Source organism: Oryzias melastigma, linkage group LG3 (assembly GCF_002922805.2).
Source record: "Oryzias melastigma strain HK-1 linkage group LG3, ASM292280v2, whole genome shotgun sequence".
In the NCBI taxonomy this organism is placed as follows: Eukaryota; Metazoa; Chordata; class Actinopteri; order Beloniformes; family Adrianichthyidae; genus Oryzias; species Oryzias melastigma.
Window position 1 is genome coordinate 14,802,976 of NC_050514.1, and position 18,265 is coordinate 14,821,240.

Below are 18,265 nucleotides of genomic sequence, written 5' to 3' on the forward strand. Positions count from 1 at the left end.
ATTCTAGTTTTAATTTATTTATTAATATAAATTATATTTTTGAGTAAAACGAATAAATAACATAAATGTAAAATTCCTACAAATAAACATCCACACCTACGTTTATTTGGGGTTGTCATTTTTCCTACAGTAGTGAACGCAACGTATCACATGACTGCAGCTGACAAGTCAGAGGAGGAAATTCAACATGGCGGTGTGCATAGCAGTGATAGCTAAAGAGGTAAAGATTGATTAAGTTAATAGGTTGAATAGTTCCTAGCTTCTAACTAACGATAACATCTGTTGTATTTTTAAGTAGTAATTTGTAGTAACAATGTGAGCTATAGGACTCACCTAAAACGCTTACGTGTGTGTTGTCAGTCAATGTAGTTAGCCTGTTTTGCTAACCGAGTTAGCCAAAGCTGTCATATTTTAGGGCACAACAAATTGATGCTGCACTTCTCTTTGTATGTATTCTATCACACCCTTTTTGGGTTTTCCCCTCAGAATTACCCGCTGTATATCCGCAGCGTGGCTACTCAAAACGAGCTGAAGTTCCACTACACAGTGCACACTTCTCTAGATGTGGTGGAGGAGAAGATCTCTTCTGTTGGGAAAGCTCTGGGAGACCAAAGGGAACTGTACCTCGGTCTCCTTTACCCAACCGAGGACTATAAAGTGTATCCTTTGGTTTTAATGTGGAAATGTGCAAATAGACCAGCATTTATCAATCAAAAAAAGGAATATCACCTAAAATAAACTAAGTATTGTTTTTGAACAAATGTGGAAAAAACTCTAACAGTGCTAAAAACACATGTATATTCTGCATTTTAACCTGTTTAATATTAGTTTTACGAAGATTAAGTGGATGTGTAAATGAAATCAAATTGAACGTTTGAATTGAATTTGTTCAGGAAAAGTCTTTGTCATTTGTTGACCCTTGACTGAAATAAATCAGTTATGGGTATGTGACCAACTCCAAGGTCAAGTTTGTTATTGTTGTGGACTCATCAAATACATCTTTGCGTGACAATGAAATCAGAAGTGTAAGTAAAGGCATTGACTTAAAGATCCACTCTGATGGAAAATTGTGTTTTTAAATATGTTCTTGTGGCATTTTCTCATGACAGACAAATATAAAAAAAAATTAGTTTCTTTATTCAAATTTCAAAATGGGTGCAGGAGTTAAAATGTCATTGGATTACTTTATTTACAAAAGTAATGCCATTTTCAATGTAAATTTGTGTCTTTCAGATGTTCAGGAAGTTGCACAACTCTTTTACAGATGTTATGTGTAACCCATTTTACAATCCTGGGGACCCCATTCAGTCCAAGTGAGTTTCCCCCCTTTAAAATATTTCTTTTGAAAGTTGATGCACTGCATTTCATACCAACTTCTATTCTCTTACACAGGGCCTTCAATGGAGTAGTTTCTGGAATGATGGTTCAAACCGGCTGACTTTCTCTCCTGCTAAGCACTCGCTGTACATATGGCCTTCTATTGTGTGTAAACGTAATGTTAAGTTTTGATTAAACTGTTTATAATGACAACTGGCATAACTTAAACACATGGGTTGCTTAATTGTTTTTATTTATTCACATAGTAAAGAAGTTGCACATTACAATGGATTTTAACATTTCAGGCACACACGAGACACACCCATCAATTTGTAAAAAAACAAAACCCCCAAAAAACAGATGCAGCTAAATCAAAGAGTTCAAGGCTTGTCCCATGCGTTCAAATCAGCATAACGTTAAAACTCAGCACTTGGATCTCCAGTCTGATTTCAAAGGAGAGAAGCCTTTGCTGCCTAAAAATCACACCCATCCAACGCGGCGGGAAGCTGCGGGTTGTTCTAGCGCTGCTGTGGGTAGTGCTGTCCGTTAGATCCCGACCCCACTTCTTCTGAGGGCGGCGTGATGAGGAGGAGACATGGGTAGCGCTTTGATGTTTGGTCGTTGTACTCAGTGTGGCCCCACTGTCTTTTCCCCCCAGAAGCTCCCTGGTAATAAGGATGGGGGGCTTGGTGCTGTGGCCTTGTTGACTGGTACCGAAATCTGCCTCGAAAGCCATTTTGATATCTAGGAGGACGGTGGCTGCTTCCTCTCCCTCTGGTGTGACTCCCTCTGTGTCCTCCCCTGTCAGTGGTGCTAATCCCTGGCATATTGGTTCTTTTGGGCAATACCTGTAAAGTAAAAGATGGAATAGATTACTCATTTGAAATACCATTTGGTTTAAAAAAGTATGACCTGGAGATACGTTTGACACATTTATCTGATTAAAAGTAATTTGTAGATGAAAGCACTTTCTGCACACACATGAAAAAAAACATTCAAAGTACCATCCAAGTTGCAAGATTAAATGACTTTGGTTTAAAATAATCCCCATTAAAGTAACAGAGTTTCATGCCAGCTTGTAAACTTTTATCCAAGACACTTAAAAATATGGAGTAGCTTTTATACTGTGCACGTGTCAGCTCAGATGAAATGATCAAAGACGCTTATGAAAACAAACTTTCCATACTCAATGCTGTATATGTGCAGATGCATGTTGTGAGATCAAAATGAAAACCAGACAGTCAAACAAAGAATGGTGCCATTTAAAAACAAGTTCAGCCCCTTGAGTGCAACAAATTGTATTTCACAAAAATATCAGACAGATCTGGCACACACCAGCATATGGTAGACCATACCTTAAGGACTCTTCCTCTGAACATTGTTTCATGCAGACCAACAGCACTCTGCGCGGAGCTTCGATCGGAGAATTCAATGTAGGCAAAACTGTTTAAGACAAAAAATAAATAAATAAATAAATTAATTAATTAACCACCAATGCCAATCACTGAGCCCGTTAAATGAGTAAATGGAATACACACCCTTTAGGATGCCCAGAGAACCTGTCGCACAGAATCGTTACTCTGTTGACAGGACCACAACCATTGAAATGGATCTCCAGCTCATCTGCAGTGGCTCCATAGTCCACCTAAGATATGTTCAGAAAGGAGTCAGATCGCAGATGAAGAAACAAAATGCCAAATGTGATGCAAACAGACACAAGCCTTACATTCCCCACATAGACTGATCTGTTGTCTGCATCTATCCTCTCTTCAGGAGTCATGTTGTAGAAAGGCCCTGTGATGGAAAGAGACTGATCAAGTTCAAGAAATGTGCCTGTCATACCAGAAATTACTCTGAAATTTTGAATTTATAGGATCATATGTAATAGAATGGATTTTTTTATTCCCTGAAATGGCTTTTTAAATATTTAACTAAATTAAAGAAATAAGAGGACATCCTATTTTTACAGCTTTGTCTAACTGGACACTGATTAGAAACTATTAGGACTACAATGCAATGTTACAGAGGTTAGCCAGGCAGTGCAGAATAAAGTTCCCTCACATGTAGTGAATGTACACATAGCTTTTGAGATGTTGCACAGCAACAAATTACGTTTTTTTAATATAAAACCAAAGAGAATAAGTCTCACCAGGTTGAGAGCCGCTGTGCATCTCCTCTGCATCACATCGGTCCTCCTCTTCTTTCATTCTCTCCGTCTGTTCTTCCATCTCCAACTCTTGAACCCTGGCTTTAATGGCCATAAGTTCCTGAGACACAAAAACAGGAAAGGGTTCTTGAACTTTGATAAAAAATGATGATAGCCCAAAAAGTACAAAACTGGAGGGAAAAAAGAAAATAAAAGTTAAATATGTGCAGATAATTTCAAATATAGCTGTGCTATGGATCATAAATATGTACAGTAAACCAGAGCTGAAGTTCATTCCTCTGTGAAGTTACTACATTTTCATAAATAAACTGAAAAAAGCTATAGTTAGCAGCTAATAATTGTATCCATCATTTCTACACTGTAATATTTAAGTCATTTCCATTTAAAAAGATGATAAAGCGATGCAAGTGAAACTTTTATTTAGACCTCAAGTGTCCATTAGCATACGTTTTTGGCGTTCAGGTACTCTTGACAACGTCAGCCTTTTGTTGTGGACGATTACCCATCATTCACAATTGATGACTTTATTTGTTCACGTCTCACCACAGAATCCGAATAAAATGAGAAAACCTTTTGAAGATGTTTTTAACCTCTTTTTAAAGATTAACTTGATATTTTGGAAAAGGAAAGGCGTCTTTCGTACAAACCAGCACCGAGAAATGCGAAAGGCCGTTACAAAAAAAAAACGATACTAATGCTAACCCTGTTAGCTAGCTACCTGACAGGATTCATCACTGCTTCGCTGAAGCGCGAGCTTTTAACGAGGCGACTTGCGACAAACAATGACGACTAACCGGGTCCTCGGTGATGTTCTCATTCATGGCCTCGCCCTCGAGGTAGCGGTACTCCATATCATGATCAGCCATGTCCCCGGCCCAGGATCTGCATCTGCCACACGCGCAACAGCCCACCCAAACCGCCACGAAAGAAAATGTCTCACCGGAAATAAACGGACGACGATGAGCCACCGGACACCTCTTCACAGCACCAGAAGTAAGCTAATAGATATCACCTGTGACTGAAAGAGATGACACGCCAGACCGATCTGCGCGTGAAGGGGAGGGATTGTTTCCAGGGCCGTATCAATGGCCCCTGATGGCAGGGGGCCCAGTAGCCCCCTTTATAAACGTCACTGCATGCAAAGAGGAAAAAAATGTAGAAGTAATTTGATGATGTGTGAATAAAAATACCAGAATTTATACAGCAGGCCTCATTCACACACATTTGCTTTGACATTATGCACAGATTTATACAGAGGACGCTCAATAACACTAAACTAGATTTGCACATCAAATTCATGTCAGATGCCTCTCTTTTAATGCATGCTAAATATATTTATCCAAAAATGTGCTTGTAAATGTTATGCTCCTGACAAGTGTGAGAGGAACAACAAATAAATGTTTTAGTGTCATCATCACTACTATATATCTCATTTACAAGATAACTTAAAGAAAGAAAAACTTTTAATCAAGAATAATTTGTATTCATAAAGATACATTTGTATTCATAAATGCAAAGTTGTGGACACATTTATATTTTGTGCACAACTTTGCAGAAAAAAATATGAATAAAACATTTAGTTTTACGTTTAACATCTCTCTTTTGAATACGGCTTTTCTTTGTCTTGAATGGGAATTCCTCCTGTTCACAAATTGTCAAAAAATACACTGTATGACAGAATCAATCATACGTCATTAGTGTTTGTATTTTACATCATCCTTATTGTTACTTCACAAAACACTCATCACACTCACAGCAATGATACATTCCATTTTAGAATAATTGTAGAAATTATACAACGAAATTGAGTGCAGTCCTCTTCCACTGCGATTGTAAATAAATAAAATAAAATAAAATACCTAACCAAATGGATACATTCAAACACACACATCCAAAAGAGAAGTTAAAACAATATATCAAAAAGGCACTCAATTCCTAGCAGCATTTAAAAATGTAATGGCTTTGGGATAAAAACTGTTTTTTAATCAATTTGTCCTTGATTTTATTGTTCTGTATCTTCTGCCCGAAGGCAGACGTGTAAACAGAGAATGTCCGGAGTGGGATGAATCCAGTGAAATGTTTTCAGCTTTCCTGAGGCAGCAGCGGGAGCTATACAGTTCTTCCAGAGATGGGAAGACCTATGATCTTCCGGGCTATGGAGATGACCCTCTGGAGCGCTTTCCTGTCTGCTGCTGTGCAGCTGGAAAACCAGGCTCAAACACAGTATGTCAGAATTCTCTCAGTGGAGCAGCAGTAGAAGGACACCAGCAGTTTCTCTCCCAGGTGGTTCTTCAAAAGTCTGAGAAAGTACAATCTCTGCTGGGCCTTCTTTACCGGAGCAGTGGTGTTGGCTCTCCAGGTCAGGTCCTGCTGGATGGTGACGCCCAAGAAATTGAAGGCAGCCACCCTCTCCACCACGTCCGCGCCCATGTACAGGGGCTGAGTGTCTGTTTTCTTCCGCCTGTAATCCACCACCAGTTCCTTGGTCTTCGGTTTTCATGATACACAAGCCTCAAGAGAACTGCAAGACACACCTGCGCTTACCTTAGAATACAGCCCCTCCTGTCTAAGACCCTCTATGGGCTCTGACAACCAAAAAACCTGTAGCACTCATATGGGTACATGTGACTATGGTCTTACTTCATGCACAACATGCAACCATTCATGCCAGCAGTATGTTTGAAGGGTAACCAAACCCTAAATCAACTTTTGTGACTGTTGACCTCTATATGTGGGGCTTTTAAAATTGCTGTCTGTTGGTCATTGCTAATTTTTTTATAGATGAAAAGAAAACTGTTTAATTCTTCAAAATATAGTCAAAAACCGCCTGTGTGCTGCCCCCTACAGGATGGGATGGGGTATTACAGTTGACTTTTGTGATTGATCAAACCATGTACGTTTCAGAAGTCTCACATCATGACCTGCAACTCCAGTAATGATGAAAGTCCTGCCCCCCAAGCCCCACCCCTCTGGCTGGATTTTCAAATTTCAGCTGTGGGTGGAGTCAGGCTCCAACTTCCCTGTTTGGTTGTCCTTTAAATTCAGCCCTGTCCCGGATAGACCCTTTTTGCGGGGGGGGGGGGGGGGNGGGGGGGGGGGGGGGGGGGATTGAGGCCCTGTGACAGACTGGTGACCTGTCCAGGGTAAACCCCGCCTTCACCAATCATCAGCTGGGATAGGCTCTGGCACCCCCGCGACCCCGAAAGGGAAGAAGCAAACAAGAAGATGAATTAATGAAAAGTCATTACTATAGTACAAGCTTATTTTTGTGGCTTTAATGAATGGGAAATACTCCAGAGAATGACAGTGGTTTCAACTGAATACTAGGGTTCAGTACTTAAGGCAGCCGAGGCGGAGCGGTAGGGCGGTCGAGTCTTGATTGGAAGATTGGTTCGATTCCCGCCTTGCCTGCCAACATGTCGAAGTGTCCTTGGGCAAGACACTGAAACCCACATAGCCACTGGTGGAAGGTTGGCGCCAGTGTTCGGCAGCAGATCCACAACCAATGTGTGAATGGGACTGTGACTGCAAAGCGCTTTGGGCCTGTGAGGAAGGTACAAAAGCGTCACAGATCAAGCTTTAACTTCTCAAGATAAATTTGTTGGCCTAAAAATTGTGAAAATTCTAAATTTTATACCTGTGTATTGATTTCTCTGAATTATTAACTATTTTTAACTCATTTTATCTGTTGTTTAATGTTATAAAATAAAACATGTTGCAAGACAACTATCCAATTACAAAAACTATGGTGCCCAAGGCATTCATTTCTTATTCTAAAGACCCTCTTGGAGAAACCTCTTCTACTGTAAAGAAGTAATGAGAGCGGTGAATGCATCATTTCATGTTTTAATTACACAGTTACATTGTTCAACACAGACAATAACCTGAATTAGAATGTTTTACAGCTTCACACATCCAACAGAGCAAACAGTTAAAGAGCAGTATTAGCAACAGGGAGGAAAGCATGCAAGAAATAAATACAAATCAGAATTTCATTCTTCTGGCACAGTTTACTTCATCTAAAAATAGCAACAGGACTGTTGAAAGAGGGAAATGAAACAAACGAGGAAAGACGTTCATAGTGCCAACCTTTCCTGTAGAAACATGGTATTTCTGTAATAATGTATTGCACAATACAGTATAGAATCTGCCCCTACACATATTAAACCATAAACTTTTTTTATCTTTTAGTTTAAAGGTAAAAACAAGACCATCCTGAGGCATGGCTTATGGGAAAACAAGTGCCGTATCCACTGCTCGCCTACTTAGTTTTCTCGTCATCGCAGCCTGTTTAACAGGAAAGAAGTGACCCCATAGCATCAGATGAGCTTCCAAACATCATCAAGTAGTAATTAGAAGAAGACAAATGTCTGTCTGCGAATATGTGTCTTCTCTGAGTGTTTTGCCCATGTCCAGTACAATTTCGAATATAAATTGGTTGACGCAAAGGTTTTGGAGACCCTTAGACAGTCTTACAACACCAGAGCCCTTATGCATTTGCCATCTAGAATATCTCAAAAAAGAAAAAAAAATGAAGAAATGTGACACCACAGCACAAACTGAAAACAGATCATTCATCGTTTTGTATCCTACCACCCAACAATTTCAAGAGGGAATATCTCAATATAGGACAGTTTGCTCTTTCCTCTGGAGCTCTAGTAGGTAGGTTGGTGGCCTTAAACATGCGAGTTGAAGATCTGCACTGCTGGGATGTAACACAAAACCTCGAACAGAAGACAAACCGAAAGAAGAGGAAAGCATCTTTTGGTTGCATTTTGGTCGTTTAGAAATGTTTGAACGGGTTTGGCTTTGTTTAGTTTATCTGAGGGCTTACTCACAGACAAGGAGGTACACACACAAAGTACTCCAGCTGAATGGAACTGTCATTGCAGTGTTGTTTTGATGTCAGTGCCATAGACAAACATGGTGCTTTACTGCACAAAGCTTCTGCTACATGCTGTGAATCAATATGCCACCATTGTCCGGATGAATTTTTTTTTTGTTTTGTTTCTTTAAAGCTCCAAAGGTTTCAAGTAGTTTGTTGAGACATAAATAAAAAGTTTTTATTTCATTTTCTTTTTTACAAAAAACACAAAAATACTCCACCCACACACGAGCACACACTCACAGTGCATTCATTGTATCTCTGCGAGGCTTTGTTACTGTAAGAACATGCAGTAAGCAGGCTTTTTCTAAAAGAGATGCTTCTGTTTTGTACACAGAAGCACTCATAATGTAGTCAACAAGCACTTAAATTGCTTAAGTAAAAATTCTACACAGGTGAAACTCAACGGGTCCACTGAGCATGCTCTCCACGCCCGGACTCTTCAGAGTGTGGACGTCAGAAACTTTGGTTAACTGGTGTAGCAGAGCTCTAACCTTATTACTTGCAGTTTTACACACCATTTTGTAGTCCACAATGGTGAGTTAGGAGTACTTTGGTCTGTGCTTTTATTGGTTTCAGACAACAAATGGCATGCTGTAGCTGAGGCTGCGTTCAGTAAATTTGGTAGGACTCTTGTGTGCTTAAGAATACATTCCAGCATTATCTGTTTAGCTAGATATCTTAGTATTAAAATGTGAACATAAATAATGACAATTTCTTTCACGTGGGTTGGTACGAGTCTTAGTGTGTGTCCTTGTCTGCTCTCAGCCCAGCTTTTCAGTGTCCAGGTAAGCATCTCCTGGGGGTTAGCTGTATGCTCACAGGAGGTAGCGAGTGTGAGGGTGGGAGAGGGTTGTAAGGAGTGGTCTGCAGCCATAGTGAAGGAAAATTTGATACTAGTGGGGATGGAGCACATAAAAGGCTGAGGTCAACACTATAACAAGGTAATTATAACACATACACATATATACTACACACAGATGCAGGGGTACCTTACAGTTTTTCTTACCTTTCTTAGCTTAGCTGAATTAGAGGACTCTGATAGTCCAAAAAAAAGAAACCAATTTTCTTAAATAGCTTTTGTTTGTTTGTTTTTTTCCCCCATGTTTGCCCAAGTGCTATTGAGATGCTATTGGTGAAGGATGTGGGGAAATCTTTTGAAAAAAAAAAAAAATTAAAGGAAAACAGCAAATCGGTGCTGCTGTTTCTTGGAAATAACATTTTGTCTCAGATCTGCAGCTTATCCTACAATGTCATCTTAACAAATAAATGATAAAAACAGTCTTTCTAGAGACCAGGTGGAAAAAAACTCTGCTTTGATGTTAGCTTAACACTGGCACATCCCTTCATTCTACATTAATGGCTTGTCCTGCACCATGGGGAGAAGATAACCAATCACACAGACTGATGAGAGTCAAGAGACAGGATTTCTATGGTCACTACTAGGGCTTGATCTGAAAAAAATCCTTTAGAAAACAAACTGGCCAAGTTTGAGTATTTTAGATTGAATGTAACTAAATTAAAGTTGATTTCAATTAAACGGATCTAAAACTGAGGCACAATTTTCAACCCTGTTTTACTAATGACTATTGGACTTTTCTGTCAATGGCAGACAAACGTATTGAACTGCAGAATGGAGTTGATGATCCCTAATAGTCTCCTTCACTCTCATTTAAATGACACTAAATGAATTGAAAACGTGTTTAACTTTCATGGGTGAAAAAATTTAGAAACGTACTGTGAGGAAGTCTGGACATTAAAGGTTTTTGTTATTTGGCAAACACATTTTTGGACCTTTTTTTAAATACTATGTACATTCACATTAAGTTACCGATGTTACTTTAAATATATCTATATGTATCTATATTATATGACACCCTACGGGCTGTTGCTGAGGTTCCATTCAGTAGCTGAATTCTCTTCATATTGCACCTCCGTCCTCTCACTGTCTTACAATGCGAGCAGTACAAAATATTCTACAAGAGGGGTTTCATCTCGTCAATATAGATACAAGAAGTCAAACAAGAAGTACAATGCGGGGCTTCCTTTCACAAACGTAAACGTCTTTGCTCTGTTTTCACTGCTCAGCCCAAACCTAAAGGAGGACAATTAAAGAGAACAGACCCAAAATAAAGTCTGTCTTATAGAATATACACTAGGCCAGCACATGTGGACATCAGATACAAGAGACATTATTGAAAAAACAAAAAGAGGAACAATATCTACAAGCAGGTTTAAACCTCCTCTTGAGACTGCTTTGTGGCTCTGTCCAAGATCGTCCGTGGTTGGTGCAGACTGGAGTTGGGAAAGAGTGAAGAACGGAGGTGTAAGGTAAGGGGAGGTAGAAAGAGAGGACAAGGTTCACGCTATCCTTAACTAGGCTCTTTAAGCTGTTCATCGGGCTTTGGAAAAGGAAGGAGTGAATGTAAAGGTAAGAACAATCCCTTGAAAATTTCCCTTCTTTAAAAAAAAAACCCCACAAACACCCCTTCCCTCGTGTCTTCATAATAATACACAATCCCTTTCTGATCAAGAGTTTCCAGCTTGTGTTGAAGTTTTTGGAAGTTCGGTTACCACGTTTGTTAGTTCCTTCCTTTGAAGTTGAGTACATTTCCATCTTGTTGTGTCCTCTCCGTTCACAAAAGTACCACATTGTGGTAAATTTCTGTCCTTTTTTGTGAAGTGTTTCTTGCAGATTCACAGCATTGTCCATATTTCTTGTCTAGACCCTCGCCGAGGAGTCAGTGTAGTCTTCTATGGGCACCGAGAGGCAGCTGCAGCTCAAAGCAGATCACAGTTTGTTTTTTTAAATCGTCAGACTCTGGGTCTCTGTTCCGCCGCTCCTCTGGTGCTCTCAGGGCCGGCTTATCTGCTGAAGAGGTGATGTTGCTTTGTGTTTGGTTATGAGTGCTTCTCTTTATCGCTTATTTACTCACTTTGGCAGTGTAATATAAGGGTTTGGATCACGTTACTTTTCATCTTTGAATTCATTTGGGTTCAGAGAGGTGAGTCCGGTGTAGATATTCTTGGCTCGCTAGCAAGGTAGTAGTTAGCAGTTTAAAATTTTATTCATCTTCTTCATCAACATCACTACTGTTCTTTATTCAGAATATTTGGATTTTTCTTTGTTTTTTCCCTTAAAGCCAGAAAGAAACCTTTAGTAAGTACTAAGCTGTGTTTCTGAGGAATAAATCCTATCACAAGTTTTCCCCCGTTTCTTCAAAAACCCTCTCTTACTCCCTGCCTATCTGCATCAAAAGCTGCACAAAGTGCTACAGCAGTGTACTATCTGGACTGCTTGTGCACATTCCAGGGCTGGTCTTCTTCCTCCATTGATGCGAAATTAAAGGGAAATCCTGTTCAAGTGCTATGCTACCAAACAATCCTAAATCAATGCAGACTTGTGGTAGCCTGGCGTCCTTACATAGCTACTGGGGATGTTCTCTGCAGACAGACAGGAGACGCTGCATTCCTCATGCTTTAAACTATGTTAAACTCCTGACTGGATTGTTTGTGTCTGTGGCTGCAACTGTAAAACAAGCCGAAACACTTAAGGTGGGAATACCAGTGAACTGTCAGAACGTTTTCCAAACAATTTTAGCTAAGAGTGAAATAAAAAGAAACGGCAGTAGGGAGGAGGAGGAGGAGAGGGAGCAGCGTGCGATGAAGATTCCTCAGTTTGGTTTTGGATGGAGTTTGGGTGCTTCAGTGTGGACGGGAGGGTCAAGTGTCAGCGAGAGGTGGCATCCAGTAGGGCTGGGGTAGCTGGAGTCGTGGATCGAGAGACACTGCTGGAGCTGCTCTCCTTGGGGCTGGCAGAGACACTTCCACTGCCACTGCCAGCCCCTCCTGCAATACTGCTCTGGCCTGCCAGGGACAAGGGCCCTGGAGGAGTGCTCTCAGAGTGTGTTGGGGGGGCACTGGAGGATGCTGACGAGGTGGAGGAGGAGGACGGGGTGCCCAGAGGGACAGCACTGCCCCCTGGCAGCCCCTGTAGGCCTTGACCACAGACGTGGTGGTGCTTCTCCCAGTCTTTGTGCTGGCAGAAGGAGCCGCAGTAGCGAGCTGTGTTGCAGCCACTGCACGTCTCGCTGGCCTTCCTCCCGCAGTTCCAGCAGCTCTGGTGAGACAGTAATGCAAAAGTGGGTTTATAAAATTAAGTCTTCTTTGTCTCCCAGGAAATGAGTTTTTCCCTTTCTCCCAGAAATAGCGTCAAAACTGAAATTTGGTAACCAAGCTTATGTTTGTCAATTCATTTGGTTAGATTTGTACACCAGTGTTAGTGTGTTTCAGCAAGTGGTGGTCAATTGCTGTGTAATGGCTTCAGCTTGGCAGGCTGCTCAGGCCATCTGCATCTTTCTGATTTTATTTACACAGAACAATAGAGTCTGTACTGTAAAATAAAACTCAGCATAACACAGATGTACTTGATTCTTTTTTTGCTGACTAAAGCAGTTGAGAACATACAACTTAGCATGTCTTATTTTGTAAATCTGCTCAATTTGAAGAAATCTAAACGCTAAAGGTAAAACAATGCATACACATAGATGATGAGAAAGAAAATATTCAAAAAAACGCAAGGAAAAACGGTTTAAAACTCTGGGATACCTTCAGAGATGTGATACTCACTTCACTCGAGTCTTCCTGCTGATTGATGACGGTTAGGGCATCCTCAGAGGCTTGCCTCTTGGCTTCGGCCAGCGCCCTCTCCATTTTAGAGCGCTCAGCAGAAATCATCTCATGAGCCTTCCTCTCAGCGTCTGACACAGCCTTCTGCAGCTCTGACATGGCCTGTCGCTTCACTTCATTCACTGCCTCCTCTGTCAAATAGAGAGAAAAAAAAGAGGAGAGAGACATCACTTTAATGGCTCGTTACTATCATTTTTATCTTTAACTCAAACTTGTTCGACTTTTAACTCTGTAAGGAGTGAGCACATCTATGAAACCTTCCACCACGTAGACATCACTATTCCATCAACTGGTGTTTTGTCAATTGAACCACGAAAATTAAAAGTGTTTGAAAGAATGTGCATTAAAAAAAATAACATTATTTCCCAGTTTGTCAAAGGTTTTGAATCTTCAAAGCAGGTTTTTGACCAACAGTTTATTTTTTTTACTTAGAGACCTTTTGTCCTTTGTGGTTTTCTTTCAGCTTGACCCCTTCAACCTCCTTTAGATATTGGTTTCAAAGTCCAAAACATGATATCTCAGTAAACTCAATTCATCTGAAGAACAGGATGAAGAACCATATGCAAGTTTTAATGTGAGAGGCAGAAACATTTTTTTTTTTTGCTCCAGCTTTTGCCAGATGTGCCACACGGGTCCACAGATAGGAAATTCCACAAACCATATCCAAGTGAGGACTGCCAGATGTGTCAGACTGACCAAGCAAAGGTTGGTACAGTTCATGCATTTGATGTCACTTTCCTTCATCGCCTCACTCCAGCTGTTTCAAACTGCTGTGCACGAAGACAAACGAAGGGGAACTGTATCCTCACTCTTGTTGGTACATACACTTTAATGTTTTCTCATTTATGCTTTGAGGATTGTGTGTGCATGATTACTTTTGATCAATTCTATTCAAATAAAAGTTTGTTCTCTGTCAGGGGCTTACACAGAGTCATACTTCTAAAGGCCTTTCATCATTCGCTCGTCTTGTTTTTACCTTTTGCCTTCGGTTGCACCTTCTTTTTTTCCCTTCCGGTGCCCTTTCCTCTTTCTTCTCTTCCTTTTAAACACTATCTGCATTATTCCAAGTTTCTCAATTATCTGGCCTAATGCATGCAGCACCTAGATTAGTTTGCAAATTTAATTAATTCTTATCAAGGAGACCGCATAGCAGATGCTGTGGCAATTAGCACTTAATGGAAAACACGGGGGCAGCGATATTAATGTTTTAATTCCACAGGGATTTGGCAAGTCTCTCAGACGTGTTATTTCTGTCAGCTTTTTCACTTCAGATCCCCGTTCTCTAAAGAACTGCAGGCTCTCAACCTGAACCAGACCAGAGAATATGTGTCTGGTTTTAATTAAAAGCGAGGTGCTGCGGCTACACGGTGTAGACTACCCCGGCTGCTGAGATAGAGGTGACACATACACGCATTTTTATGCACACAAGCACTAGAGATTAGATGTCGAGAGTGAGATATGTTACTCACCCTGCTTGTTTTGGAGGTGCTTTAGAGCTGGGGAGAGCGGGATGCTTGTAGTACCTGTATGAAAAACAACTGCAATTAAAAGAGCCTTTCCTGCTGGTGAAAATGCAGCACAGCATTTTGCCGACAGCAGCAGCATCTTTCCTCCTCAGGGTATTGGAGTATGAGTGCAACATAATAGTGCTGGGACTGAGGTGGAACAAGGGCTGAGCCATACAACTCCTGAGATGGGCTCTATGCATCCATGCATCGAAGAAGGCCCATATAGTGCTTCTCTTTGGCTACGAACAGTCAAAACAGTGTTTAAAGTTGGGTTTTTTTTGGTCACTGATATCTATTTTGACTTTAGTTGAAAGGGATCAAATATGAAGAAATTTAGATAACAGTGGGGACCAGTGAAGCTCCACCCCATGCTGCGCTGCTGCGGCCCAAAGTAGGCTTGGTGGCTGCATTTTCACTGCAGCCTTAACTGCAGTGGCTTTTCATAGGGGTGACAAATGGAAGGCATTTGGCTCCAAATGACACAAACCCCTGACTCTCTAGGCCTGATTTATTTACAACTCCAGGGGCCTCAGTTTTCTCTGTAGGCACGGCGGGGGTCATGAAAGATCACGATGGTTGTTGTGTTAGTCTGCGTGGGGTCAGCCATGAAGGCAATAGAGGGAAGAGAATGCTCCACCCTTACCAGCTTTCCTCCAGATTTCTTCTGGGAGATATCCCGAGGGGGGCCTGTGTAAGAAGTCTCTGTGGGTTTCTGAAATAGACATGCAGAAAGCAGTTATAAATTCATGAAACTCTAAAAGTTTCTATCTTGTTACAAATTTCATTTTTGGCTTCAGTACAAACGTGTGGTTACACCAGGAAACAAGCTGTCAAGCAGGTTTTCAATCGTTTGTGGAAAAGACAGGGTACACCCGAATTAAAAATGAATAGGAATACTAATTATGAGCATGCTCTTAGCATAAGGATGCAATCAGATGGTTAAAAAAAAAAACAAGATGTTGCAACCAGGTCTTTATTGCCTCACAGCATGAACACAATTTTCCGAATGTGTTGGAAAATATCACCATCTGACTGACTTTTGTGTCTAATTTGACGCATTTTAACAGCTTCTGCTTTTACAAATGAGCCCTACCTTGCTGTGAGTGTTTTGCGTTGCCAAACATGCCCTGCGTGTGTTGGTCTACCTGTCTGTCTGCCTGTCTGCCTTTCAGCAGCCGAGGAAGTTCCTATAGGCAGTGATTCGCTGCTGCTAGCTGTGTTGGAGGAGGAGTTGTGGTGAGGAGTAGGAGGAGGAAGAGTAGGAGGAGGTGGAAGGCATTGCTGTCCGTTGCTCCCACCTTTTTTCATCTCCTCCACGTCGCTGTAGCGCCGAATCCAGTGATTCATCTCCTCTCGGTCAGCCTCCTGGCAGCGCCGTAGCACCGTCAGGGAACGCCGTGTCTTTTCTACCATGTCCATGATGCAGTTGAGGAGCTGGGAAGAAAAAGGGTAGATAGTGGGTTTACCTAAAGTGACAAGAACAATAAATTAAAAGTTTAGAGGTGTTCCTTGATTTAACAAAACAAAGAAACAACTTTAAAATTAAAAGAGTTTTAAATTAAAAGAGTTAAAATCAAGCAGGTTTTTTATAACATACCACCAATCTAGAAGGTGTTTACTGTGTTTCTACATCAGTCTACCTCTTCCTGGATTGTATGCCTGTCAGTGAATGTTAATGTCTAGAGTGTCACAACAACGATAATGAAACAGCTGGGCTGTTGATGAACAGGCTAAGTAAATTTCTTCCACCCTTCTGCTCTGTTCCCTGCCAATTCAACATATTTCCTGTTTTTCCTCATCCCTTTTTAGCGTCCTCAAAAATCCAACAAGGTCTGCTAGTTGTAGGTTCGTTCTAGTTAACTAGATGCATATTCCTATCCAACGCACGCATCTCTGTCTCCTTTTTCTATGCTTCTACAGAATGGCGTCCCTCCCCCTTCCAGTCAGATATATTTATTTCAGCAAAGTGTTTCAAATTTGGCAAAGGTCCAAGCCTGGCCGGTTCCCTCCATGACTGCAGCTCTTGTCTCAGCTGCTGAGCCCAGCTGGAGCTGCTCTCTGCGGGGTCCTGAGCTCCATCTGGGGCCCCGTCCCTGTCTAACACTCTACATGCACGTATGCATCTGTGCCAAGTATAGGCGATTTTCTCTTGACTGAGTTACTGTAGGTGGAAGAAATCCTGAAAGGTGTGTAGCTCTCGTTGGGTCAGCCCTTTGGCACAGACCCTAGTGTTCAGCTGTGCCTCAACTGGTAGGTTAGCCGGGATAGAAGCTGCTCTGTCGCTCAGCAGTTTCTGTCCAGCAAATCAACATCAATGCTCTGCTGATCTTGCTCTTTTTGCTATTTGTGAAAGGATTGAAGCAAAATAGGAGTGTCAAAAACCATAAAAGCCACTCTAACATACGTTATCAAGGTGTTTCCATTCTTCTGCCCACTCCCGGTCTGTAAGACGGTGGTCGATCACCTCTTCTTGACGGGCTCCATGCACTGCTGCCAAGAAAACAGACAGGATGTCATGTTTGGACCTTATGCTGAGCACTTTGAAGCTGTTAAAAAAACTCATTATTGAGAGCTTGTTTGGTTTCATGCAATCTTATGCGAATGTTTCTAATTGTTGTTGCATCAGTATGATGTACTCAGTGAAACATGGCCTACATACCTTATTTGAATGGACTTCTTATTGACCCTATGTAATCTTTTGTACCATATTTGTGCATTTCTGAGAACACCATCTCATTTGCATGGTCTATACTTTTCTTAAAAAAAAACACTACACGTTTTCTGCCCTGTAGTGCATCATCTTTCCACTAGAGGCACTAGAAGGGCTTCTCCTGCTCATTTTAAAATTGCTTGGTGGGAAAATCTTTGCTAATTTACAGAACTTTAAGATAAGAATAATCTATTCTTGTTGATTTCTTTAAATTACTAACGTTTGTATTAAGCTAATGCAAACTATTTGATTTTCATAATGCAGTTACATGGGTCTTCATGGTGGTGCAGTGGTTAGCTTTCTAGCCTCACAGCAATATTCAAGTCCTAGATGGGACCTTTCTGTGTGGAGTTACTCCAGAGCCACAGTCCAAAAACATGCTTTATAGGTTAATTGATGAGTAAATCATCCCTAGATGTAAATGTGCGTGTGCATGACTGTGGCTCTGTGACAGTCCAGGGTGTACCCCGCCTTCGCCCAACATTGGCCAGGTTAGGTTCCGGCATCCCCGGGACCGTGTACAGCACATGTTTCAATGTCAAGGCTCAGGGGCAGGATCCACCCCGACGGGGAAATATATCTGCCCCTCCAGCCCATTTTATTTTTTTATTGTTAATACTCCGACATTATCTTGCGCTTATTTCTAACTTGTATAATTTTGACAAAATTTATTTTTATGGAGAGTAAAATATTGAAAGTTATTAAGGTTTGATTTATTCTAGAATAATATTCATAGTTTTTATTCATAGTTATGTTAATAAGTTACATTTTAAAAGTTTTAAAAAAAATTGTTTTAGTGTGTTCAATAAATGTTTTTCCTGTTCAGCCCATGACCTAAGGTGTGTTTTGGATTTGGCTCCCTTTGCGATTGAGTTTGACCACCACTGTCGTAAGGAATAAAACGGGTTCGGAAAATGGATGGATGGCAGTTACATGTTAAAAATGTATGAATCAAATTGGAGGCAGCGGCTAAATAAGGTGATTTTTAC

General features: G+C 41.0%; 3 protein-coding genes across 15 annotated transcripts in view; 1 reads left to right on the forward strand and 2 right to left on the reverse strand.

Moving 5' to 3' along the window:
• The first annotated feature begins 82 nt into the window (after positions 1-82).
• On the forward strand, positions 83-1,545 carry trappc2l (trafficking protein particle complex 2-like). The gene is made up of 5 exons (XM_024294813.2): positions 83-220; positions 487-659; positions 938-1,025; positions 1,234-1,313; positions 1,393-1,545. Exons 1-5 carry the CDS (start codon positions 188-190, stop codon positions 1,436-1,438), a joined length of 420 nt encoding a protein of 139 aa, XP_024150581.1. The 5' UTR covers positions 83-187; the 3' UTR covers positions 1,439-1,545.
• An 8-nt stretch (positions 1,546-1,553) lies between these two features.
• On the reverse strand, positions 1,554-4,580 carry pabpn1l (PABPN1 like, cytoplasmic). 2 transcript variants are annotated; one of them, XM_024294812.2, is made up of 6 exons: positions 4,425-4,580; positions 3,467-3,584; positions 3,044-3,111; positions 2,856-2,962; positions 2,673-2,760; positions 1,554-2,165 (listed from the first exon to the last, which is right to left on the reverse strand). In XM_024294812.2, exons 2-6 carry the CDS (start codon positions 3,576-3,578, stop codon positions 1,836-1,838), a joined length of 705 nt encoding a protein of 234 aa, XP_024150580.1. In that variant the 5' UTR covers positions 3,579-3,584; positions 4,425-4,580; the 3' UTR covers positions 1,554-1,835. The 2 variants fall into 2 exon arrangements, with proteins under 2 accessions (XP_024150580.1, XP_024150579.1); XM_024294811.2 differs by having other exon boundaries at positions 4,279-4,566.
• A 2,730-nt stretch (positions 4,581-7,310) lies between these two features.
• cbfa2t3 (CBFA2/RUNX1 partner transcriptional co-repressor 3) overlaps positions 7,311-18,265 on the reverse strand; it is a 41,540-nt gene continuing 30,585 nt past the window's right edge. For 3 of the 12 annotated variants that reach the window (XM_024294797.2, XM_024294795.2, XM_024294805.2), the window contains exons 7-12: positions 16,971-17,056; positions 15,712-16,000; positions 15,210-15,278; positions 14,528-14,581; positions 12,999-13,189; positions 7,311-12,498 (exon numbers count right to left, since the gene is read on the reverse strand). In XM_024294797.2, coding sequence (XP_024150565.1) covers positions 12,100-12,498; positions 12,999-13,189; positions 14,528-14,581; positions 15,210-15,278; positions 15,712-16,000; positions 16,971-17,056 — 1,088 coding nt within the window. In that variant the 3' untranslated portion in view covers positions 7,311-12,099. The remainder of the gene's footprint in view (positions 12,499-12,998; positions 13,190-14,527; positions 14,582-15,209; positions 15,279-15,711; positions 16,001-16,970; positions 17,057-18,265) is intronic. The other 9 variants (XM_024294799.2, XM_024294796.2, XM_024294809.2 and 6 more) reach the window with 7 other exon arrangements.

What these genes read in the sequence shown, in the direction of transcription:
- pabpn1l (XM_024294811.2), bottom strand. Translation starts at nt 4,350, where the DNA reads ATGGCTGATCATGATATGGAGTACCGCTACCTCGAGGGCGAGGCCATG. An exon ending in AGAACATCACCGAGGACCCG is followed by an intron (nt 3,585 to 4,278) that starts GTTAGTCGTCAT and finishes TTTGTGTCTCAG; the next exon opens with GAACTTATGGCCATTAAAGC. An exon ending in TTCTCTGGGCATCCTAAAGG is followed by an intron (nt 2,761 to 2,855) that starts GTGTGTATTCCA and finishes TGTCTTAAACAG; the next exon opens with TTTTGCCTACATTGAATTCT.
- trappc2l (XM_024294813.2), top strand. Translation starts at nt 188, where the DNA reads ATGGCGGTGTGCATAGCAGTGATAGCTAAAGAG. An exon ending in TAGCAGTGATAGCTAAAGAG is followed by an intron (nt 221 to 486) that starts GTAAAGATTGAT and finishes TTTTCCCCTCAG; the next exon opens with AATTACCCGCTGTATATCCG. An exon ending in GTGACAATGAAATCAGAAGT is followed by an intron (nt 1,026 to 1,233) that starts GTAAGTAAAGGC and finishes TGTGTCTTTCAG; the next exon opens with ATGTTCAGGAAGTTGCACAA.